The sequence below is a fragment of the Myxocyprinus asiaticus genome, chromosome 14 (assembly GCF_019703515.2).
Source record: "Myxocyprinus asiaticus isolate MX2 ecotype Aquarium Trade chromosome 14, UBuf_Myxa_2, whole genome shotgun sequence".
Classification (NCBI taxonomy): Eukaryota; Metazoa; Chordata; class Actinopteri; order Cypriniformes; family Catostomidae; genus Myxocyprinus; species Myxocyprinus asiaticus.
In genome coordinates this window covers 24095940-24115628 of record NC_059357.1, presented here as the reverse complement: position 1 = coordinate 24115628, position 19689 = coordinate 24095940, and the positions used below count along the sequence as shown (strand labels likewise).

The 19689-nt window shown below is 38.0% G+C and overlaps 1 protein-coding gene across 6 annotated transcripts in view; it reads left to right on the top strand.

Moving 5' to 3' along the window:
• LOC127451447 (trinucleotide repeat-containing gene 6C protein-like) overlaps positions 1 to 19428 on the top strand; it is a 103282-nt gene extending 83854 nt beyond the window's left edge. For 2 of the 6 annotated variants that reach the window (XM_051716164.1, XM_051716168.1), the window contains 10 exons: positions 909 to 992; positions 1083 to 1329; positions 1836 to 2000; positions 2130 to 2318; positions 2914 to 3063; positions 6506 to 6607; positions 9992 to 10207; positions 11764 to 11837; positions 11931 to 12070; positions 12388 to 19428. In XM_051716164.1, the coding sequence (XP_051572124.1) occupies positions 909 to 992; positions 1083 to 1329; positions 1836 to 2000; positions 2130 to 2318; positions 2914 to 3063; positions 6506 to 6607; positions 9992 to 10207; positions 11764 to 11837; positions 11931 to 12070; positions 12388 to 12760 (1740 nt within the window). In that variant the 3' untranslated portion in view covers positions 12761 to 19428. Of the gene's footprint in view, positions 1 to 908; positions 993 to 1082; positions 1330 to 1835; positions 2001 to 2129; positions 2319 to 2913; positions 3064 to 6505; positions 6608 to 9824; positions 9876 to 9991; positions 10208 to 11763; positions 11838 to 11930; positions 12071 to 12387 lie in introns of those variants that run through there. The other 4 variants (XM_051716165.1, XM_051716167.1, XM_051716166.1 and 1 more) reach the window with 4 other exon arrangements.
• Positions 19429 to 19689: the final 261 nt, after the last annotated feature.

The window sequence follows — 19689 nt, the reverse complement described above, 5'->3', positions numbered from 1 at the left end:
ACAAACACAGCTTGATAAAGCATAAATCTGAAGGCAGCAATCTCAAGACGTGTTTTCTAAGTTTCAAACTTCATTTAACTTCACACAGCGTTTTAAAAATGGTATGTTTATGACGCAGTGCAACCGAGACGGTCCGAAAGCGTCTGTCTGACATAGGTGTACACTGATGTGTCCTTAGATAAGCACTTATAATAAATCTCGGACTGACTGACGAATTCAATTGCAAAATGGATTGCTGTGAACTATAGGCCAGTGATAGGCTTATGTTCAATAATATGGAAATAAACAATATTCTGCATTCTAAAGCCACTTTTTGTATTGTCTTTTTTAATGCCTAACCTGTGTGCCTAGATAATGTAATGCATTTAAAATTTTGGTATTATTATTTTTTTAAATATCTGTATTTTATTTATAATTATTCAAATAAAACTATTTATAATTATTTAATAATTGTATATTGAATTATTGTTATTTGAGGGGCTTTCTCAGCAAATATTTATGTATGCGATTAATTGCGATTAATTTGATTAATTAATCGGCATACCATGTAATTAATTAGATAAAAAATTTTAATGGATTGACAGCCCTAGAACTTTTATAAATTAATTTGTCAAACCGCTGGAACATTTCAAATGAATTAGTGATTACAAATTTTATTGAAAGCCAAAAAAGTGATTAAAAATTTTGAAAAACTGGCCATTCACAAGCTAAACAATTTTCTTTATACTTTCACAAATTTTTAACTTAACATCTTGATGTTTTTTTGGAAAAATTCATATTCCCAGTTACAGAATATGTTTTGATTTGCCAAAATAAAGCCTTAAATTTCAACCTCTCAACCACAAGTCGACAATTTCAATGTCTTAAATGTCTCATGGTAATATCAGGTTGTCTTGATGATTTTGCAGGCGTACCAGCGTTTACAAATTCAGCAGCAGATGTTGCAGGCACAGCGCAGTGTTTCTGGACCCATCCGACAGCAAGAGCAGCAAGTGAGCAGTTTATTCCCACTTCACTTTTGAAGGGATAATTCACCCAAAAATGAAAATTTTGCTATCATGTTAATCCATGTCCACTTGCAGGTTGCACGTACAATCAATAACATGCAGCAACAGATTCAGCAGCACCAGCGGCAGCTGGCTCAGGCTCTGCTGATGAAACAACAGCAGCAGCAGCCGCCCACCTCTTACCCGGGCCTGCATTCCAGCACAGGCAAATCAGCTCTGGACACGTTTCCAGTCCACCCCCAGGCCTCCAGCATCTCTGTTTCCGACCTTCAGACCAAAGAACCGCAATCTTCTCCCAACTCCTTTTCCCCCTACCCTATGTGTGAGTACCAGTCTGTTATTGCTCTCTTTTTCAGCCTTTTCCTTTCTGTTTAGACCAGTGAAGTTCCAGATATTCTTCAATATTTTTGGGAATTAATTTCTTCTTTAAGATTCACAAAGCTGCCTTTGTCAAATGTTGACTCTTCCTGTATAAATTATTTATTGCTGGGAAGATGGTTCTACTTTGAGGGGGAAAATGATAGTGAGTCAGAGCACAGACAGAGTATGCGAGTTTAGTTGAGCAACAGCAATTTTTGCTCCCTGCTCAAAGGGTTCTGTAATCACTCTGCTCCAACTCCCCTCTAGGTTTTACATTTCCCTCATCTCGCTTATTTTCTAGCAACATTTGTAGCCAGTTACTGATTGAATGTAAAGTTCTGTCAATATGTTTTATCACAAACCTCAGGATATTTGATCTATGTAAGATATATAATAAAATAATAAATATGCAAATGGTTACACCGTTGAGACCATGTTGATGTTTGCATGTTATGTGTCTCTCTATAGCTGGATTGAACCCTAACATGAATGTAAACAGCATGGAGATGGGTGGCCTGTCCATGAAGGACTCTCCTCAGCCCCAGTCACGCCTGTCTCAGTGGACACACCCTAACTCCATGGATAACCTCTCTGGTAACTCCTCTCCAATGGAGCCCAACTTCAGCAAGCATGGTATGAACCAGGGGAAGCATCACTATTATGAATATCATTAAACTTTGTGGAATAATGCTCAATATGCTTCCTGAGATCAGCAGATGGGACGAAACTGATGATATCTGTTAAACAACCTTTATTTTACAGGTTCCATCTCTGGTGGTCCCAATCTGGGTCCTCCAAGCAAGCCCCCACTGGACGACTCCTACAACCCCTACAATCTGATTCCCAGCTCTGAGTCTCCTGCCAGCCCTTTGGCACATCATGATAGCTGGGGCCAGAGCAAGAACACCAATGACAAGATCTCCAATGGGACCAATGTCAACTGGCCTCCAGGTGATTGACAAAAGACTTGGTTTAACTCGCATCTCTTAACTATTTTAAGAAAATTGCATAAAACTTATAATTGAATTGAATTACACTTTTTTTAATTTAATTTTAATTACATATACAATTAAAGACCCCATGAAATCACTTGATGAATGCAGGGTTCTCACCTATGTTGATGTAATCTGTTAAAGCAGGAAGTGTGGGTGAGACATATCGAAGGGATTGTACAATTTGTTTTTTTGTTTTTTTTTAATTACTAAAATTTTAATTTTTGTTATGTCACAGCCATTAACCATCATTTGCTACTAGCTGGTTGCAGATAATTTTAGTAAGAGGTGCATGTTCATTCTAGAGAGCATTTGGTTGGACATTGTAATCTGAGTAGTGCAACATGAGTCATCAGTGTTTTTGTTCCATTTTCCTGGAGGAGAAAGACTGCAAATTTAAACTGCATACATAGGCAGGTTAATTTTGTCAACTTTTAGGATAACATTATGAAACTCCAATTTTGATTTAATGGAGTCTTTAATTGTAAGATTCTAAAATCACTTACACATGTATTAGACAACTTACTTGATCTGGTTCTTATGAAATCCCCCAGAGTTCTGCCCAGGAGTGCCCTGGAAAGGGCTGCAGAATATTGACCCTGAGACTGACCCCAACGTGACCCCAGGGAGTGTTCCCAGTGGGCCCACCATCAATACCAACATTCAGGATGTTAACCGCTATCTACTGAGAGACAGGAGTGGAGGTAAGAGCACTCATCTCTTTTCCCTCAAAGGAGACAACTTGCATAACTTTCTCTCTGATGGCACTTGAAGCTAAAGGCCTAAATCAGAGTTTAATTCCTGGAGGACTAGTGTCCTGCAGAGTTTAGCTTCAGTCCTGCTCTTACACATCTGCCTGTAATTTTCAAGTAATCATGAAGACTGTGATTAGCTGGTTTAGGTGTGTTTGACTGGAAAGCTAAATTAAGCTAAATCCCATAACACCACCTGTAGTGAGATTTTATATATACTGTATATTTTAGTGCTGTCAGTTGATATATTTTTTTAATTGCGATTAATCGCATAATTTTTTTGTAGTTAATTGTGATTAATCACAAATTTTGAAAGTGCTGAAATTTGACATTAGATACACTTCTTTTCTTGTCAAAATGCATTTATTTCCATCTTAGGAATGAAAACAATACCATATGTAGCAATATAATGCTTTATTAACATTTTCCATACCAAGCCTTCCACAATATAAAGACAGAAATGCACTAAAATATCACCAATTCATGTAACATTAAATGTTTCCCAAAGTCTAAGAGGTAGTTTGACTAATTGAAAGAACTAGTCCCCACATAGGTTGCATATTCATTGTAACTGGCATTAAATCTCTTAAACTCTCATCCTCTACAACATTAATCTGCCGGTAGACTGTGGCTATCCACTTACCTACAGCAATCGTGAAGCACCGTTCATGATTCGTGTCAGAGTGTCAATGCCAGCATAGAGTGCCACTTGGAATTCACCATGAAAAGCTCTTGCAAACAAACGTGTCTCATTCTGCATTTTGGTGATAGATTAGTCTTGACGTGCTTCTATGGTAACTAAAATGTGCCTTACATAGGCTGAAAAATACTTGATTTCTATCACAAGTCTCATCTGGGCTTGTTTTCCACCAAATATTGATCGTTACCGATCCTCTACCTGGTCATTTAATGGTTAGACGGAGACCTGGAGAGGCCTTCAAGCCACAGTGTCTCGCACCCACTGTGAAATTTGGTGGAGGACCGGTGATGAACTGGGGGTGCTTTAGCAAGGCTGGAATCAGGCAGATTCGTCTTTGTGAAGGACGCATGAATCAAGCTACGTACAAGGTTATGCTTGAAGAAAACCATTGACTAATCACAACCATTAACCATTGGCTGATTAGATAATTGCATGAATAAGTAGGTGTACATGTGTTCCTAATAAAGTTCTCAGTGAGTGTAGCTTAGCCAATAAGAAAGACTATGTTGGTCAACCAGCTTCACCAGCTAGGTTTTACTAGTGAAAATCATGGCTATGCTGGTCCACCATCTAGACCTGTACAGGTGTTTCTAATAAAGTGCTGAGTGAGTGTATATACAGCTCTGGAAAAAATTAAGAGTCCACTGCTAAATTATCAATTTCTCTGGATTTACTATTGATAGGTATGTGTTTGAGTAAAGTGAACATTTTTGTTTTATTCTATAAAGTACTGACAACATCTCTCCCAAATTCCAAATAAAAATATTGTCATTTAGAGCAGTTATTTGCAGAAAATGACAACTGGTCAAAATAACAAAAAATATGCAGTGTTTTCAGACCTCGAATAATGTAAGGAAAACAAGTTCATATTGATTTTTAAACAACCCAATACTAATGTTTTAACTTAGGAAGAGTTCAACATTGCTGTTGGGTGAATTTATGCCACTCTTGGTGCAAAAATTCAGATAGCTCGGCTTTGTTTGATGGCTTGTGGCCATCCATCATCCTCTTGATCACATTCCAGAGGTTTTCAATGGGGTTCAGGTCTGGAGATTGGGCTGGCCATGAGAGGGTCTTGATCCGGTTGTCCTCTTTCCACACCTTGATTGGCATGGAACATTGTCCTGCTGGAAAAACCAATCCTCAGAGTTGGGGAACATTGTCAGAGCGGAAGGAAGCAAGTTTTCTTCCAGGATAACCTTGTACATGGCTTGATTCATGCGTCCTTCACAAAGACAAATCTGCCCAATTCCAGCCTTGCTGAAGCACCCCCAGATCATCACCAATTCTTCACCTGGTCATCTAATGATTAGACGGAGGCATTAGACAAAACCGAGATGCTTGAATTTTTGTGCCAGAAGTGGCATAAAGTCACCCAACAGCAATGTGAAAGACTGGTAGAGAGCATGCCAAGATGCATGAAAGCTGTGATTTGAAAATCAGGGTTATTCCACCAATTATTGATTTCTGAACTCTTCCTAAGTTAAAACATTAGTATTGTGTTGTTTAAAAATGAATATGAACTTGTTTTCTTTGCATTATTTGAGGTCTGAAAACACTGCATCTTTTTTAATTTTTAATTTAATTTTTTCTGCAAATTAATGCTCTAAATGACAATATTTTTATTTGGAATTTGGGAGAAAGGTTGTCAGTACTTTACAGAATAAAACAAAAAATTTCATTTTACTCAAACACATACCTATAAATAGTAAATCCAGAGAACTACAGTGGTCTCTTAATTAAGAGACCCCTGCAGTTCTCTGGATTAACTATTTGTAGGTATGTGTTTGAGTAAAATGAATTTTTTTTTAAATATATATATATATACAGTTGTGCTCAGAAGTTTGCATATCCTGGCAGAAATTGTGAAATTTTAGCATTGATTTTGAAAATATGACTGATCATGCAAAAAAAAACTGTCTTTTATTTAAGGATAGTGATCATATGAAGCCATTTATTATCTCATAGTTGTTTGGCTCCTTTTTAAATCATAATGGTAACAGAAATCACCCAAATGGCCCTGATCAAAAGTTTACATACCCTTGAATGTTTGGCCTTGTTACAGACACACAAGGTGACACACACAGGTTTAAATGGCAATTCAAGGTTAATTTCCCACACCTGTGGCTTTTAAAATTGCAATTAGTGTCTGTGTATAAATAGTCAATGAGTTTGTTAGCTCTCACATGGATGCACTGAGCAGGCTGTATTTCTCCTGAGGTTACCTGTGGGTTTTTTTTTTTTTTTTGTATCCTGAACAATTCTTCTGGCAGTTGTGGCTGAAATCTTTCTTGGTCTACCTGACCTTGGCTTGGTATCAAGAGATCCCCAAATTTTCCACTTCTTAATAAGTGATTGAACAGTACTGACTGGCATTTTCAAGGATTTGGATATCTTTATTGCATGATCAGTCATATTTTCAAAATCAATGCCAAAATTTCACAATTTCTGCGAGGGTATGCAAACTTTTGAGCACAACTGTATATGTATAATATATATATATATATATATATATATATATATATATATATATATATATATATATATATATACTGTGTGTATGTCATTTCCCACTTACATTGCTATTGGCAAGATTACCATAAATCTTTTACATTTTTAAGATACTACTTTCTTTTCATTATATTTCTGCTTTCCATTTGAATTCTTGCCTACTCTGTTTGGGTCACATCATAGGTTCCACCCCAACTTCCTTACAGAGTGAGGCTCTGCCTCCCTGCTGCAACAGGCCAGTTTCTAGCTCTTTCAGTTTGTCTTACCCTGAGGCAGACAACACAGGTACAACTCAAAGAATCCCTTACCTGCCCTATACACTCCCCATTATACTCTTTCTAACCACCTACTGTTCAACCTCTGCCTAGCATGGGGCCTAGAACGGTGCATCTGGCTAAGTGTGGTCCTTCCCCCATAGAGAACTCTGTCCCACCTACTTTCATTCGTACATCATATTCCCTCAGTGGTGTTAGTCAGACACTGTCCCTGTGTGCAGCATGGTCACCAGCTCTCTGTGGCCCTGTTTACACCTGGTATTAACATCCATCTCGGGTGATGCGATCACAAGTGGTCAGGCGAGACAGATCGCTGTTTACACCTGGTAGTAACATGTGTCTCCTGTGACCAACTGAACACAGATTTTCAAAAGAAGGTCTCTGATTTCATAACTATATACATCGCTTACTATGTCGTTGTGTTATTACATATTGATAAAGTGCAATGAAATGAAAAAAGGTTAAACAGCTTTCAAATATCCAAAAATCCAAATGTAACTATCATCACAAATGTGATGTTTTGAGAAGAATGCTCACTGTTATTTTAGTCTGGATTTCATGTTAATTTGACTTTGTGATTCATGATCGATGTCATTGCATGTTGATAACAGGCTTCCGTCAAGTCTTGTGGGTGTACTGTATATGCAAATGCTTCTCAAAATTCTTCGATTGAATGGTTGTTGTTTTTTAAAGCCCCACTTAACCATTCAGATATAAAGCCCTTGTTTTAGCACAATGTGTGATTGATGGGTTAGTAGGCAGTCCTTTAAAATTGTCCAGGATGCATTTATACTAGGGATGTGCATGAGCAATCAAGTAATCGAGTACTCGTTCTGCACCAGCTACTCGAGTATTAAAAACACTATTCATACTTCTCATTTTCCTTTCCGTATTTGCCTGCGGTGAGCAGCGTTGAGTTACACTGTTTTCCCTCTGAATCTCTCACCAAGTCTCGCAATTACAATAGACCTTTTTCACACAGGGAAGTTCTGTTAAGTGTTGGTTGGGTATAGAAACTTCTGGTATAGCCTTTTTTAATAGTAGCGACCACAGGACGAAATTGCTGGTGCTTTTATAGTACGATTCAAAAGAAATGCTTAATCTGAACAACCCTACCTTGGAACCCTACCAATTAGGGATGCACTGATATGAAAATTCTTGGCCAATACCTAAACCAGTTTTAACAAAAAGCTATTGGCCGATACCGATATTTTGCCACTTACCTTATTTTGTCATCAGATCACTGTTTTGCTCAGGACTTATGTTTTAAAAATTTACAAAGAGCTACAAAAGCAGGGCCTGGGTAGCTCAGCAAGTAAAGATGCTGACTACCACACCTGGAGTTGCAAGTTCAAATCCAGGGCGTGCTGAGTGACTCCAGTCAGGTTTCCTAAGCAACCAATTGGCCCGGTTGCTAGGGTGGGTAGAGTCACATTAGGTTAACCTCCTCATGGTAGCTATAATGTGGTTCTCACTGTGGTGAGAACGCATGGCGAGTTATGCGTGGATGCCACGGAGAATAGCGTGGAGCCTCCACACGCGCTAGGTCTCCATGGAAACGCGCATTCCAAATTGGGGAGAAAAGGGGAGAAAATCCACACCAAAAAAAAAAAGCTACAAAAGCTTTTTCTCTGTTCAAACAATAAATAATTTCCATTGAACATGGATTGGATCTGTTGAACACATTTTTTTAAGAGAGCCACAGTGAAAGATACATAAAATAAAAAAACTTTTTTCAGTTCAAAACAATAAAACTAAAATTTTACATGTTTGTACTGTATATAATAGAACATCACAAATTCATATTATGCATAAGTTGGGCAATTCCACAGAAATGTCAACAGCATAATGGAAAAATAAAAATTGACCAAAGGAGCAAAACGCCCTTTTAAGGTTTATTGTGGTGTAATGGATAATGGAAAATGCAATCCAGACCGCTAGAGTGCTAAATGAATATATTTTGGATGGTTTTACCTCGTTATGTATAGGTAAGTGCCACTTTCAAAACTGTCAAGTCTGTAACAACAGTTTTTCTTCAATGTGAGAACAAGAATGATTATAAATTAAATATTACATGTTCTTAGGAGTGCCAGCCCTTCTACATTCTGTTGCTATTATTATTTATGGATTGTACATTTGAATTCAAAGAGTTTTTACAAATTGTGTTGATAATTAATTATAAATGAACCATCGGTTTTTCAAATCAGCTTTTTCATGCTTAAAACCTATTTGGCGCTGGTTTTAATTTGGTCAATAATTGCCCGATAAATATCGGCAGCCGATACATCGGTGCATCCCGAGTTCCGATGATTTCCCATGAATGATGAAACAAAGATTTTTATGTTATACAACTGTATGAAAGCACACATTTGTGGATTCAAGAGGGAGAGTGCATACCAGTGTAAGCAGCAGTTCACAATCTCAGTCTGACAGTATTTTTTAAATAGCGAAACATGACAGGGACATTTTACACCACAAAACATACAGTTATTTATTAAGAAATAAATGTGTACATTCATAATGAATTAACAGAATAAACAGTAAAAGCCTAATATTCGCATTGGTTTCATGACATTACTATTTCATTTAATCTCCATGTATGTTTTAAGACCAACTTTAAATTGATAAAATAAAATTAACTTTCCACCCCAGAGATTGATTATTTAGGAATCACTATTTTAAATATCTTAAATGTTGAGTTATACATTCCAGTTTGAGTGGAATGATTGGATAAGTGTTCACTGGTGACAAATATATATTACAAAATAAATTTCAGTTGTGCTTTTAAATTTGGGGGCCCTCATCTGATATGTTCTTTGATCGTAATCTTTACCATACGTGTTATTTTTCATGTTCTTTGAGTAATCGAGTACTCGTCTTTTGTGGGTTAGAGTACTTGACTACAAAATTATTTGATTATATAAAATGCCCATCCCTAATTTACACTATAACTGTTGTGTGGACACATTTTTTTTTACTACTTCTGAATATTGTTTGAGTGGTCCATTCCGAAAGTGTTTTGAATCCCATTCACATCTGTATTTAGCGATGTCCTATTGTGATTGGATCATTTGAGAATGATGTAAATACCAGGTGTAAATCTGTTATTTTGTGAGAAGGAAGGCATGAGAGGGCATTGTTCTTCACTCTTTTCTGTGAGGCATGATCTCTGATGTCACGTATGGGCCTGCACCCTCACTGTGTGCCCCTCTTTTTCCTGTCTGCAGTGACACCTCAACGACTCTGACTCTGCTGTGAAAACACCTTTCACCACCTTAGTATGTCTAATTCTGGAGCGCTCAGAATTTGACTCAGTAAATATGATGTCAGCTAGCATACTCTGTGGTTTTCCTCTTTTGCCTTTTTTTACACATTCAATCTTTCTGTTTCACAGGCAAGCTGTCTGACATTAAGTCCACCTGGTCCCCGGGGCCCATCTCACACACGCAGGCTTCTCTGTCCCATGAGCTTTGGAAAGTCCCTCAAGGACCCCGGAACACAACGGCTCCCACCCGGCCACCCCCAGGCTTGACCAACACCAAGCCCTTGTCCACATGGGGCGGAAACACTCTTGGCTTGGTGGCTGGCTGGAGCAGCTCCTACTCATCAGGTGCCGATTTCCTCAATTTAGCTGAATGGCACAGTTTAATCAGGATATGTGTTTTTGTAGAGCTATTCTTAAGTGTTGGTGTGGGTGTATAGAAATGACTGTTATGTGTGGGTGTGAACGAAGGTCAAAACTTTTAGGTAAGGAGTACAGGCTTTGGTGGTGCAGCAAATGTGCTGTTTTGTGGTTTTATGTCCCGCATGTGTTATTTCTTAGTCAACATTCCCACACTGTTGTATGATCACACTTCCTTCATGTTTAACTGCTCTGCTCTGTGGTTTGAGTTTTTGCAGTAGAAAAGCTTAATCTGTAAACATTGAAATGTATAAATATGCTGTTTAGTATAACGTTAAATATATGGATGTTCACAGAGAATGTTAACAGGTAAACATTTTGAACACAGCAATACTGCGCAGCGATACTGTTATACTTGGACTGTGTTATAGTGGGTTCCTGTAAATTCCTTAATGGAATTATTTAAATTGAATGATTATGTCAACATTAAATTGTCCAACTCATTTTACTTCCATAATCTGACAAATGTTAGACTGAAACATTATGTCTAATGAGAACAAATATCAGATGGTCCTTGATTTTATCCATCTGGAAATGGATTGTAAAAAGGGGCTGTTACATACCAAAATATAGACAGACAGTTGGAGAGGGATTAAAAAAAATAAGAGGGATTGATGAATGATAGGGCTGGGTATTGAAACAGATTTCCCGATTCGATTCCGATTTACAAGCTCTCGATTCAAATCAATTCTGATATCGATTTATATGGGTACATTTCTGTTACAATGTTCATTTTGCTTACATATGAAACAAATTCTCTCTCAGTTAGTGCTCTTAATTTTAAAGGAACCTTCTAGGTAACCCTTCTAGGTACAATTCGAAAATATAAATTTTACAAATTATATTTTATCATTAGTTTTTCACCAAATTGGTCACATTTTAAGGTTTTGAATAATGTTCAAATTCAGTCTATTCCATCAATTCATGTCTTGAAATTGCATATGTTGTTATGTAGAAGACGTGCTAAACTGATACTGTCTCTTTAAGACTAGTGGCATCTGCCAGTAAGCGCATATAACGAGAGATGACAAAGCATGCATGATTTCTATAGCGCATCCATGTGTGATTAGAATTAAATGTTTCTTTTTTGTTTTTAATCAACAACTGACTGTAAAGAATAGAAAGAGTATTAAAAGAGACATTATTCAATCACATATGGATCAGTGGATCTCATCTTTGGACACAGAACGAACAAAACCTTTACTCTCGACACGCAGTGAAAGTATCTCGCTGCTAATAACTTCTTCGCCTCTATACTGCTTAGTCACTGATGAGTGAAATCTGAGATTTGGTCACATATGTGAGTGATTTACTCACATTTTAGAGGGTTGTGCATAGAGTAAGATCGGTCATGGGATTTAAGAATCAATATCGAAATCATTTATATGAAGATTGTGATGCATCAGAAAATGTATATTTCTACCCACTCCTACTGAATGGTCAATTTTGATTCCATGTTGACTTTAAAGCATTCTCTCTCTCAGTAGGTACCACATGGAGTACAGATAGCTCCAGCAGAAGCACTAGCTGGTTGGTTCTGAGAAACCTCACCCCACAGGTACAGTATCATGATGGCAACATGTTTACTGTGATATTGTTTCTTGTGCGCAGTGTTATATTTCTGCTTCTCTCTCTGTTGTGTACTGTGTAGATTGATGGTTCTACACTGCGGACACTGTGCATGCAGCATGGCCCGCTCATCACATTCCATCTCAACCTGACGCAGGGCAATGCTGTGGTGCGCTACAGTTCGAAGGAGGAAGCTGCCAAAGCCCAGAAGTCCCTACACATGTACATATATCCTCCTTTTTATTTTCATTATGAGTTGACCTCTTAATTTGTATGATCAGTTATGATTGGCATTCTGTTTTCTCTCTCTTATAGGGATAGTTCATCACAAATTCAGCATTTACCAACCCTCTTGTTGTTCCAAACTCATATGACTTTCTTCTGTAAAACACAAAGATGATGTTAGGCAGAATGTTAGCCTCAGTCGATATTCACTTTCATTGCATCTTCTATTAACATTCTCTCTCTATTAACATTCTGCCTAACATTTCCTTTTGTGTTTACAGAAGAAAACTAACACTTAAATGCCTGTTTTTCAGGTGTGTTTTGGGAAACACCACTATTTTAGCAGAGTTTGCTGGAGAAGAGGAGGTGAACCGCTTCTTTGCACAGGGTCAGTCTCTTACGCCCACCACCAGCTGGCAGGCCAACCCTGGCACAAATCAAACGCGGCTGGGGGGCGGAGGGACGGCGGCCACGCACCCCATCGGCCACTGGAACAGCAGTAGCTTGGGAGGAGCAGCCGGGACAGGGTCCGGGGGTAAGGCGAGCAACGAGCTGCTGTGGGGGGGTGTACCGCAGTACTCCAGCCTGTGGGGGCCACCCGGCGCTGAGGACAGCAGAGTGGTTGGCAGCCCCACCCCAATCAATACACTGCTTCCTGGAGACCTGCTGAGCGGAGAGTCCATGTGACAGTGCCAAGCACTTGAAAGACAAGCAAACCCCCCACACAGCAAAATATGAAAGATTAAAACATAACGAGCAAAAACCAAGCAAATCATTTGGTGATAATCAGCGTCAGTGGAACTGTGAACCAAGAGACAGGAGGCCACATTTGTGTAGAGGCTGCTGACATTCTTCCTCTTTTTTTGACTTTTTGTTGGTGTTATTTGTATCATTAGGCTTGGGTTACAGTATTCTATAGACTTCTTATGAAACAAGAAGAATGGTGACTAAAGAAAAAGTTAACCTTTACCAAGTCTTTTCTCTAATAACTGATACCAGTGTGAAAGTGTATTTTACAACTGATGAGACAAGCTGCCATTTTTTTACATTTCTCTGGCACGAGCACATCCTGTCAGTCCAATCACAGCATATCACAACTCCCCCTTCCCGAAGAATCACACATCATTCCAAATAAACCCCCACTCCCTTTTTGTTGGACTGGATTAATGGCTTTTTCAGTTGTCTTTTGGATCGTTTGGATTATTTAACAGCACTAAACTTAGCCTTAACTGCTGATCAGTCCTCACTCCACTCTTAATCTAGACTTTCTGAAGAAACTCATTTGAGAATTGCACATTTTCTCATTTCTGAGCCAGTGGAGAGCAAAGGACTGTCATTTGATCTCACACAAGCAAAAGCCACAGCGTACACGCATTTGTCCTCCCTCTTTTCCTCAGTTGCCATCCTGTCCTCCGTACTCTTCATAGGACAGACAGGTATCTGGCCCCTCTGCACATTTGAGGCATTTGCTTTTAAGCAGAAGGACAGCTGAGGGCATGTGTGTGTGTGCTAAATATATTAACCACTGCTCATGAAAACTGTATATGAAACACTTTCAATGGGAATGGATGGACTACTTTCGAGGTTAATCCATTTCTTGTATCTCGCTTTCGTTTTCCTAAATGACCTCAGCCTTTTAAGGCCCGACGGTCTCTCAAAAGCATCATTGTCATTTGTCTGACGTGCAATATATGCCACAGACTCTTCCGTCCATCTTTACCCATTGCTTTTGCTGATAAAATGGTAGGAGCTTCTTTGGGGATGGCAGAATCAAAGACTCGTCTCCTTTCATGTCCACTAAGTGTGGGACTGAAAAGAAGAGAAGTTGTCATTTTTCAGTGTGTAAGCCCATGGTGATGAGACATTCACAAGCACTTCCTCTACACACTCAAGGACAGTGACTACAGGGGCACAGGGGCTTCAAACCAAATTAGAGGTGTTTCTTGTAACCCAGTAGACAAAGTGCTTTTTGTTTTCTGTATTTGGTACAAAAGTATGGAACAAAGACTGGTTTTAAAAGGGGAAGTTTATTCATAGCACTTAGCAAGAGCATCAAGCTCCAACTTCAATGCCAACAAATTACACATGGATGTGTGAAACTGACAAAAAAAGCAACGATGAAAAGCAATCTACAGAACTTCTCCATGCTCCTTTTTGAATTCTAAATAGATTTTGGCATTTATTTTCTCGTCTTGTCTTTCCATGGTCTTTTGACTTCAAATCTCAAAATTTCAAAAATGGTAGCAAAATGAAGGGATGTCTGATGAGAAAAAACATGAGACTGAAGCATTCACATGTTTTTTTCTTTAAGATATATATCAAAGTAAATATCACTGTTACAGTACTCCAAAATCATTAGCCTTTTTGTCTGGAGATGCTAGACATGTTGTAATGTTCTAATGGATTCTGCGGGGCCCTGCCTCCCTGGAGGCCCTGCCTACCTGTATGATAAGTGTGGCCATTGAGTGCCTATCTGCTGTGGCACCTCGGGGTGCCCACACTCTGACTTTTGATTCGCTGTGCCAGGCCAGCGCACCGGATGCCAGAACGGACCTGCCACTGTACACAGCGGCTCCTTCGGACCTGGCCAACGTACTACTGCGCCAGCACTCGACCTCGTCTCAACTTCACTCTCATAAACTCTCCCTCTCATGCAAAGATCACTTTAGCTGGAAGTGGACAGGTTCGTTTTTATGTCAATTTTATGATCGATTGGGTTTTTCCCTCCTGGAATTGCCAGTGTTTCTTAATTTTTTGTCAACATTGCTGTTGTTATTGTTGTTTGCTGTTGTTGAATGTTATTGTTATTTTGCGCTTTTATTTTTTTTAGTTTGTGTGTGTGTCAATGCAGTGGTCTCTATGGTAGCTGCTCTCACCAGCCCCTTTTGCTGCGCATATGCAGAAACACTCTGATTAAGAGGCACACCTCAGTGTAAATGACGACTGCTAATGTCGCCATGGCAATTGATAAAGAATCATGTGTAGTGACAGACATGTTATTTGTGGTTGCTCTGAAAGAGATAGTTCACACAAAAATGAAAATCTTGTCATTTATTTGGCCTATTATCGTTCCACATAACTTTCTTCCATGGAGTGCAAAAAGAGATGTTAGGGCTGCATGATTGTGACAAAAATCAAAATTGCAGATTATTTCCCTTAATATTGTGATTGTGATTATTTTCAACTAATAGAAAATACTTGAATTAAAATTTTTGGGTGAACTGTCCCTTTAAGGATTAGGGGCAGACAGAAGTGGCGAAATGAAGTGTAGGTTCAAGTGTCAGTGGTGCTCAGTTTGTTTTCTGCTTCTCCATCACTCCCCATCTCTCTCTCTCTGCCTCTCTTGTGCACTTTCCTCAACTCCGTCTCAGCCCTGCCAGGCCACACTTACACTGGTGCTTATGACAAAGGGCAGGCAGAGTACACTATTTTACCTGGTCACCTCTTCTCACAGTAATAAAAGCAAACGATAATGGAGACTCAGCTCTCTACTTCTATGCAAAGACCGACCGAGAGGTGCAGTTCACAGCCTTCAGCTCAAATCTGTAGTTCTCTCTAAGCCCACTCTTCAACTGACCAGTTCCAATCTGAGCAGGCAGCTTCCTTGTAGCGTGGCCTAAAATAAGAAACTGGCCTCACATGTTTGAACTGAAGATCAGGCCCTCTGTTTATTCTCTGGATAATCGCTTACATTATGTACATGCAGTCTCAGGGCAGCCTCAGAGAACCGCAAACTTTTTTATCTTTTAAGAGGAGGCTTCTGTTTTTTTTATAGAATTACTTGATGTGGTTTTAAAGATGCTCTAAATCCTCGAAAATGAAAAAGTGAGCGAGTATACTTGGAAGAGAAGTCTCTGTTCTTGATCTTAGAAGAAAATGTTAACCTAGAGGTAACTTGAACATTGCTTTATTTGGATATCAATTAAACTGGGACTCCATATTTCCTTACATTTCTTTTGATGTTGTCTTTACTAAGAGATGTTTATGTGAAGAGCACATGGAGATGGAGAGGTAGAATGCAGGTTGGCACCAAGACGGACGGGTAGCACCTTGTCCCAGGTATCAAATACACACCTGGGAGAACTGCTGAGAATTAAACAGGGAATACAGAATGTTTAGGTTTACTGTAGATGGTTCACATTGGGTACATCTTTTATTTAAACCAAAAAGGGTTTTGTCTCATTGTTTAAAAAAAAAAAAAAAAAAAAAAAAAGAGGAAACTTTAATTCTGTAGTACACTCTTGACTGAAGTGCTTCTCTCTGCAAGCCTTGATGCCCTGATGTGGCAGAAAGATGACTCTGGGGTTGCTGTATTGATGGTATTAAATTCTGTCCTGATCCAGTACTTAGGGGATGGTACGGATGTTTTTTTTTTTTTATTGTATCAGGGGCACATTGCCAGTTGATACCAAGTCTTAAAAGGGAGGGGAAAAAATCCCTTTCTGGAAGATATTGTTTTTCTTTTTTTACTTCAAACTCGAGTGACACTAGCAACAATCACTATTGCCTGTTTTTGAAGATATATATTTATATTTTTAACTGCCTTTCTCTAAGCTGTACCCAAGACCACAGATTGAAAAAAAAAATATATAACATCCAAAACATGTTGAAAATTCAGAGGAATGCCTGGCAGACTATAGCCAGCTAGCCAATAAATGCCCAGTTCTCCACTGTGGGCATACTTGGTCTTTATATGTAGGACTTATGTACTCCAACTCCACGAAAAAGGCTCAAATGCAACTTGTGTAGGTAAGAAGGCTGTTTTGACAGGGCCTTGGTGGAGATGAGCTCTAAGAAAAACAAATCCTCTTTCTTAGGGCCCTGGCTAGAATATGCACATGCTGGTTGATATACATGTACATCTGAAATCCTGTGTATGTATATAACTGGTTACCTTTTTACATTTACCTTAACTTTTTTCAGGCCCAAGAAACATCCACTCCCATTTCCTTCTCTCCATTAATGACCTAAATGATAAAAATCATAAACATATCAAAATTATACAAATGAAAAAAATACAAATACTTGAATCTAAAGAAGCGCCAATAATGTAATGTGAAAATTGTTTTGTAATAATTTTGTCATTCATACACTTCCAAGCTTTTTGATAACATCAGTTTAAACTGAATGAAAAAAAAAACTTCGCTTAAAAAAAAAAAAAAAAAAAAAAATGCAAAATGACATCGGTTGTGAGTGTTTGCACAAGATTGTGTGTACTGTATGAAGGATGAATGCGTTTGTTTGCCTGTATGAGTGCTGAAAGGTTCAAACCAATGTATGCTTGTGATTACAGTGGAATTGTTTGCGCCTTTAGGTTTCATTTTAAGCATCTTAGAGGTTTTTGTCTCTTTTGTTGGCTAGTCAAAAATATATTCAGATGTGTATTATTGTATTTTTTATTAGCTTTGTTATTAGAGTTGCACTGAGTGTCTGCTTCCCCTCATTCAGCTAATTGTACAACATGATATTAAAGTACTAAGGGGACAAGGGGACAATTCATGTGTAAATGTTTACTTGAGGACTTATTGAGAAAAATAATGTGTTTTTTTGTTTTGTTTTTTTTTAATCTGTAATATGATTATCTACCTTATAGTGGCTTTATTGTGGAATAATCCATGAACAAGAAATGGATTATTATGAGCATTGCACCATTTTTGTTTTCAGATTATAAACAGGAAAAAAAAAGCATAATACTAAAAAAAATGATAGAAATACAAAATGTGGGAAAAATCTTTTCGAAGAACTGTGGCCATAGATTGATGCAGAGGGCTCCCCATGTTATGCCATGGTGAGCTGGATAGACATCTAAAGAAGAGTTTCTTACAAGACTCATTTCAGAGGTGCCTACCTTTCTGGTTTTGCTTTCTTTTTCTTTTTTTTTTCATCTTTGTGCAAGGCCACCAACAGTTTACAAGCATTTCATGTTTTTCTGAAATTCAAAGAAATGAAATTTGCTATGAGAATGTCAGGAGAAAATGAAAAAAAAAGAAAGAAAAAGCCTAAAGGTCATATACTTTCATTAAATGAATAACAAGAAACACTTTACCGAATGAAGATTATTGTGCTACTTGCAAAACTCTGGGATTGATCAGTGTTGTCATGTTTTTTTTGTTTTTTTTCTTCTTCTTCTTCTTCTTACCTTGGCAATGTTACTTTCATTATCAAAGCCTGTGCTTTTTTTTCTCTTCTTTTTAAAGAAAAAAAACAAACATTTCCTTTGAAAAAAAAAAAGAGAGAGAGAAAAAAAAACAATTGTTCACTATCTTGCACACAAAAAAAGTGGATCATGTCTCAGGAAGGCAAGGGTTCCAGAGTACCAACTCCACGCCATTTAATGTTCGTTTTTAGAGAAAGAGGTTAACAGGAAACTAATAAGCACTGAAGGTTATGGATTTCAGAAGAAGAAAAATACCGTTGTTTCTAAATCCGTAGCAGTTACATATTTACCAAATAATGAACTGTTAATGAATGGAGTGCTTTATATATAAATCTATATATTGAAATTGCTTTACATTTTAAACAAAATGATCAATGATTTTGATTGTTCAAAAGACAGTGAAAGAACATACAAATGATGTATGTTGTAATCTTTATTGTATTTTCTTAATATGAGGTCCCTTCCTGTTGAAATCAGGACCATTGTGCATTACTATTTCTTTCCTCTTTTTCATTTCTTTGTCTCTTGTGGTGGGTATTTCATAATGGAAATTAAAGAAGTATGGTTGGGGGCAGGGTTTCTTTGTCAATTTGATCGATTTAAAGAGAGAAAAAAAAGCTGGTTTATAAGGATCATGATCTATGCACGGGGGTGGGGGGGTTTCTCTCATTGGGATTTTCCTGGGTGTCTTTTCATTGTGTTCATTTATGCTCTGTTGTTTCCCTCCCCCCACTAAACCCATCCATCTTATTTCCATGTTTCATGTATCTTACATACAGTACATCGTCATGCTGTGTATTCTGATACCAATGAGCGTCTCATTCTGAAGCACTGTGGGGGTCTTTTTGTAGCCTATGACTTTCAAGTGTGTGATTGTGTTGGAGAGAGTGCGTGTATTTTGTGTGCACGCATGACTAGAAAGAGTGTGGGTGGAGATACCGGGTTGCTTTTGTCTTTTGATTTTAAATGTTAAAGAATATGTCTGTACTGAGATTTTAAGAAGTTAGTGGCTTTTAATGTTTCCCTCTCCCTCTCTCTCTCTCTCTCTCTCTCTCTCTCTCTCTCTCTCTCTCTCTCTCTCTCTCTTTCTCTCTACTTCTTTCTCCTCATAGAATGTGATTGTTGATGACATGCACCGAAAAAAAATGTTTTAAACTATGGAGCTTCTTTTAAACAATTAATAAATTGCATTTTTGTTTTTGGCTGTAATGAGTTTTGTTTGGTCATTGCATAGCAGTTACATTTAGGTATAGCTATAGATACTTATCCTATATATACAGTTGAAGTCAGAGGTTTACATACACCTTAGCCAAATACATTTAAACTCATTTTTCACAATTCCTGACATTTAATCGTAGAAAACATTCCCTGTCTTAGGTCAGTTAGGATCACTACTTTATATTAAGAACGTGAAATGTCAGAATAATAGTAGAGAGAATGTTTTATTTCAGATTTTATT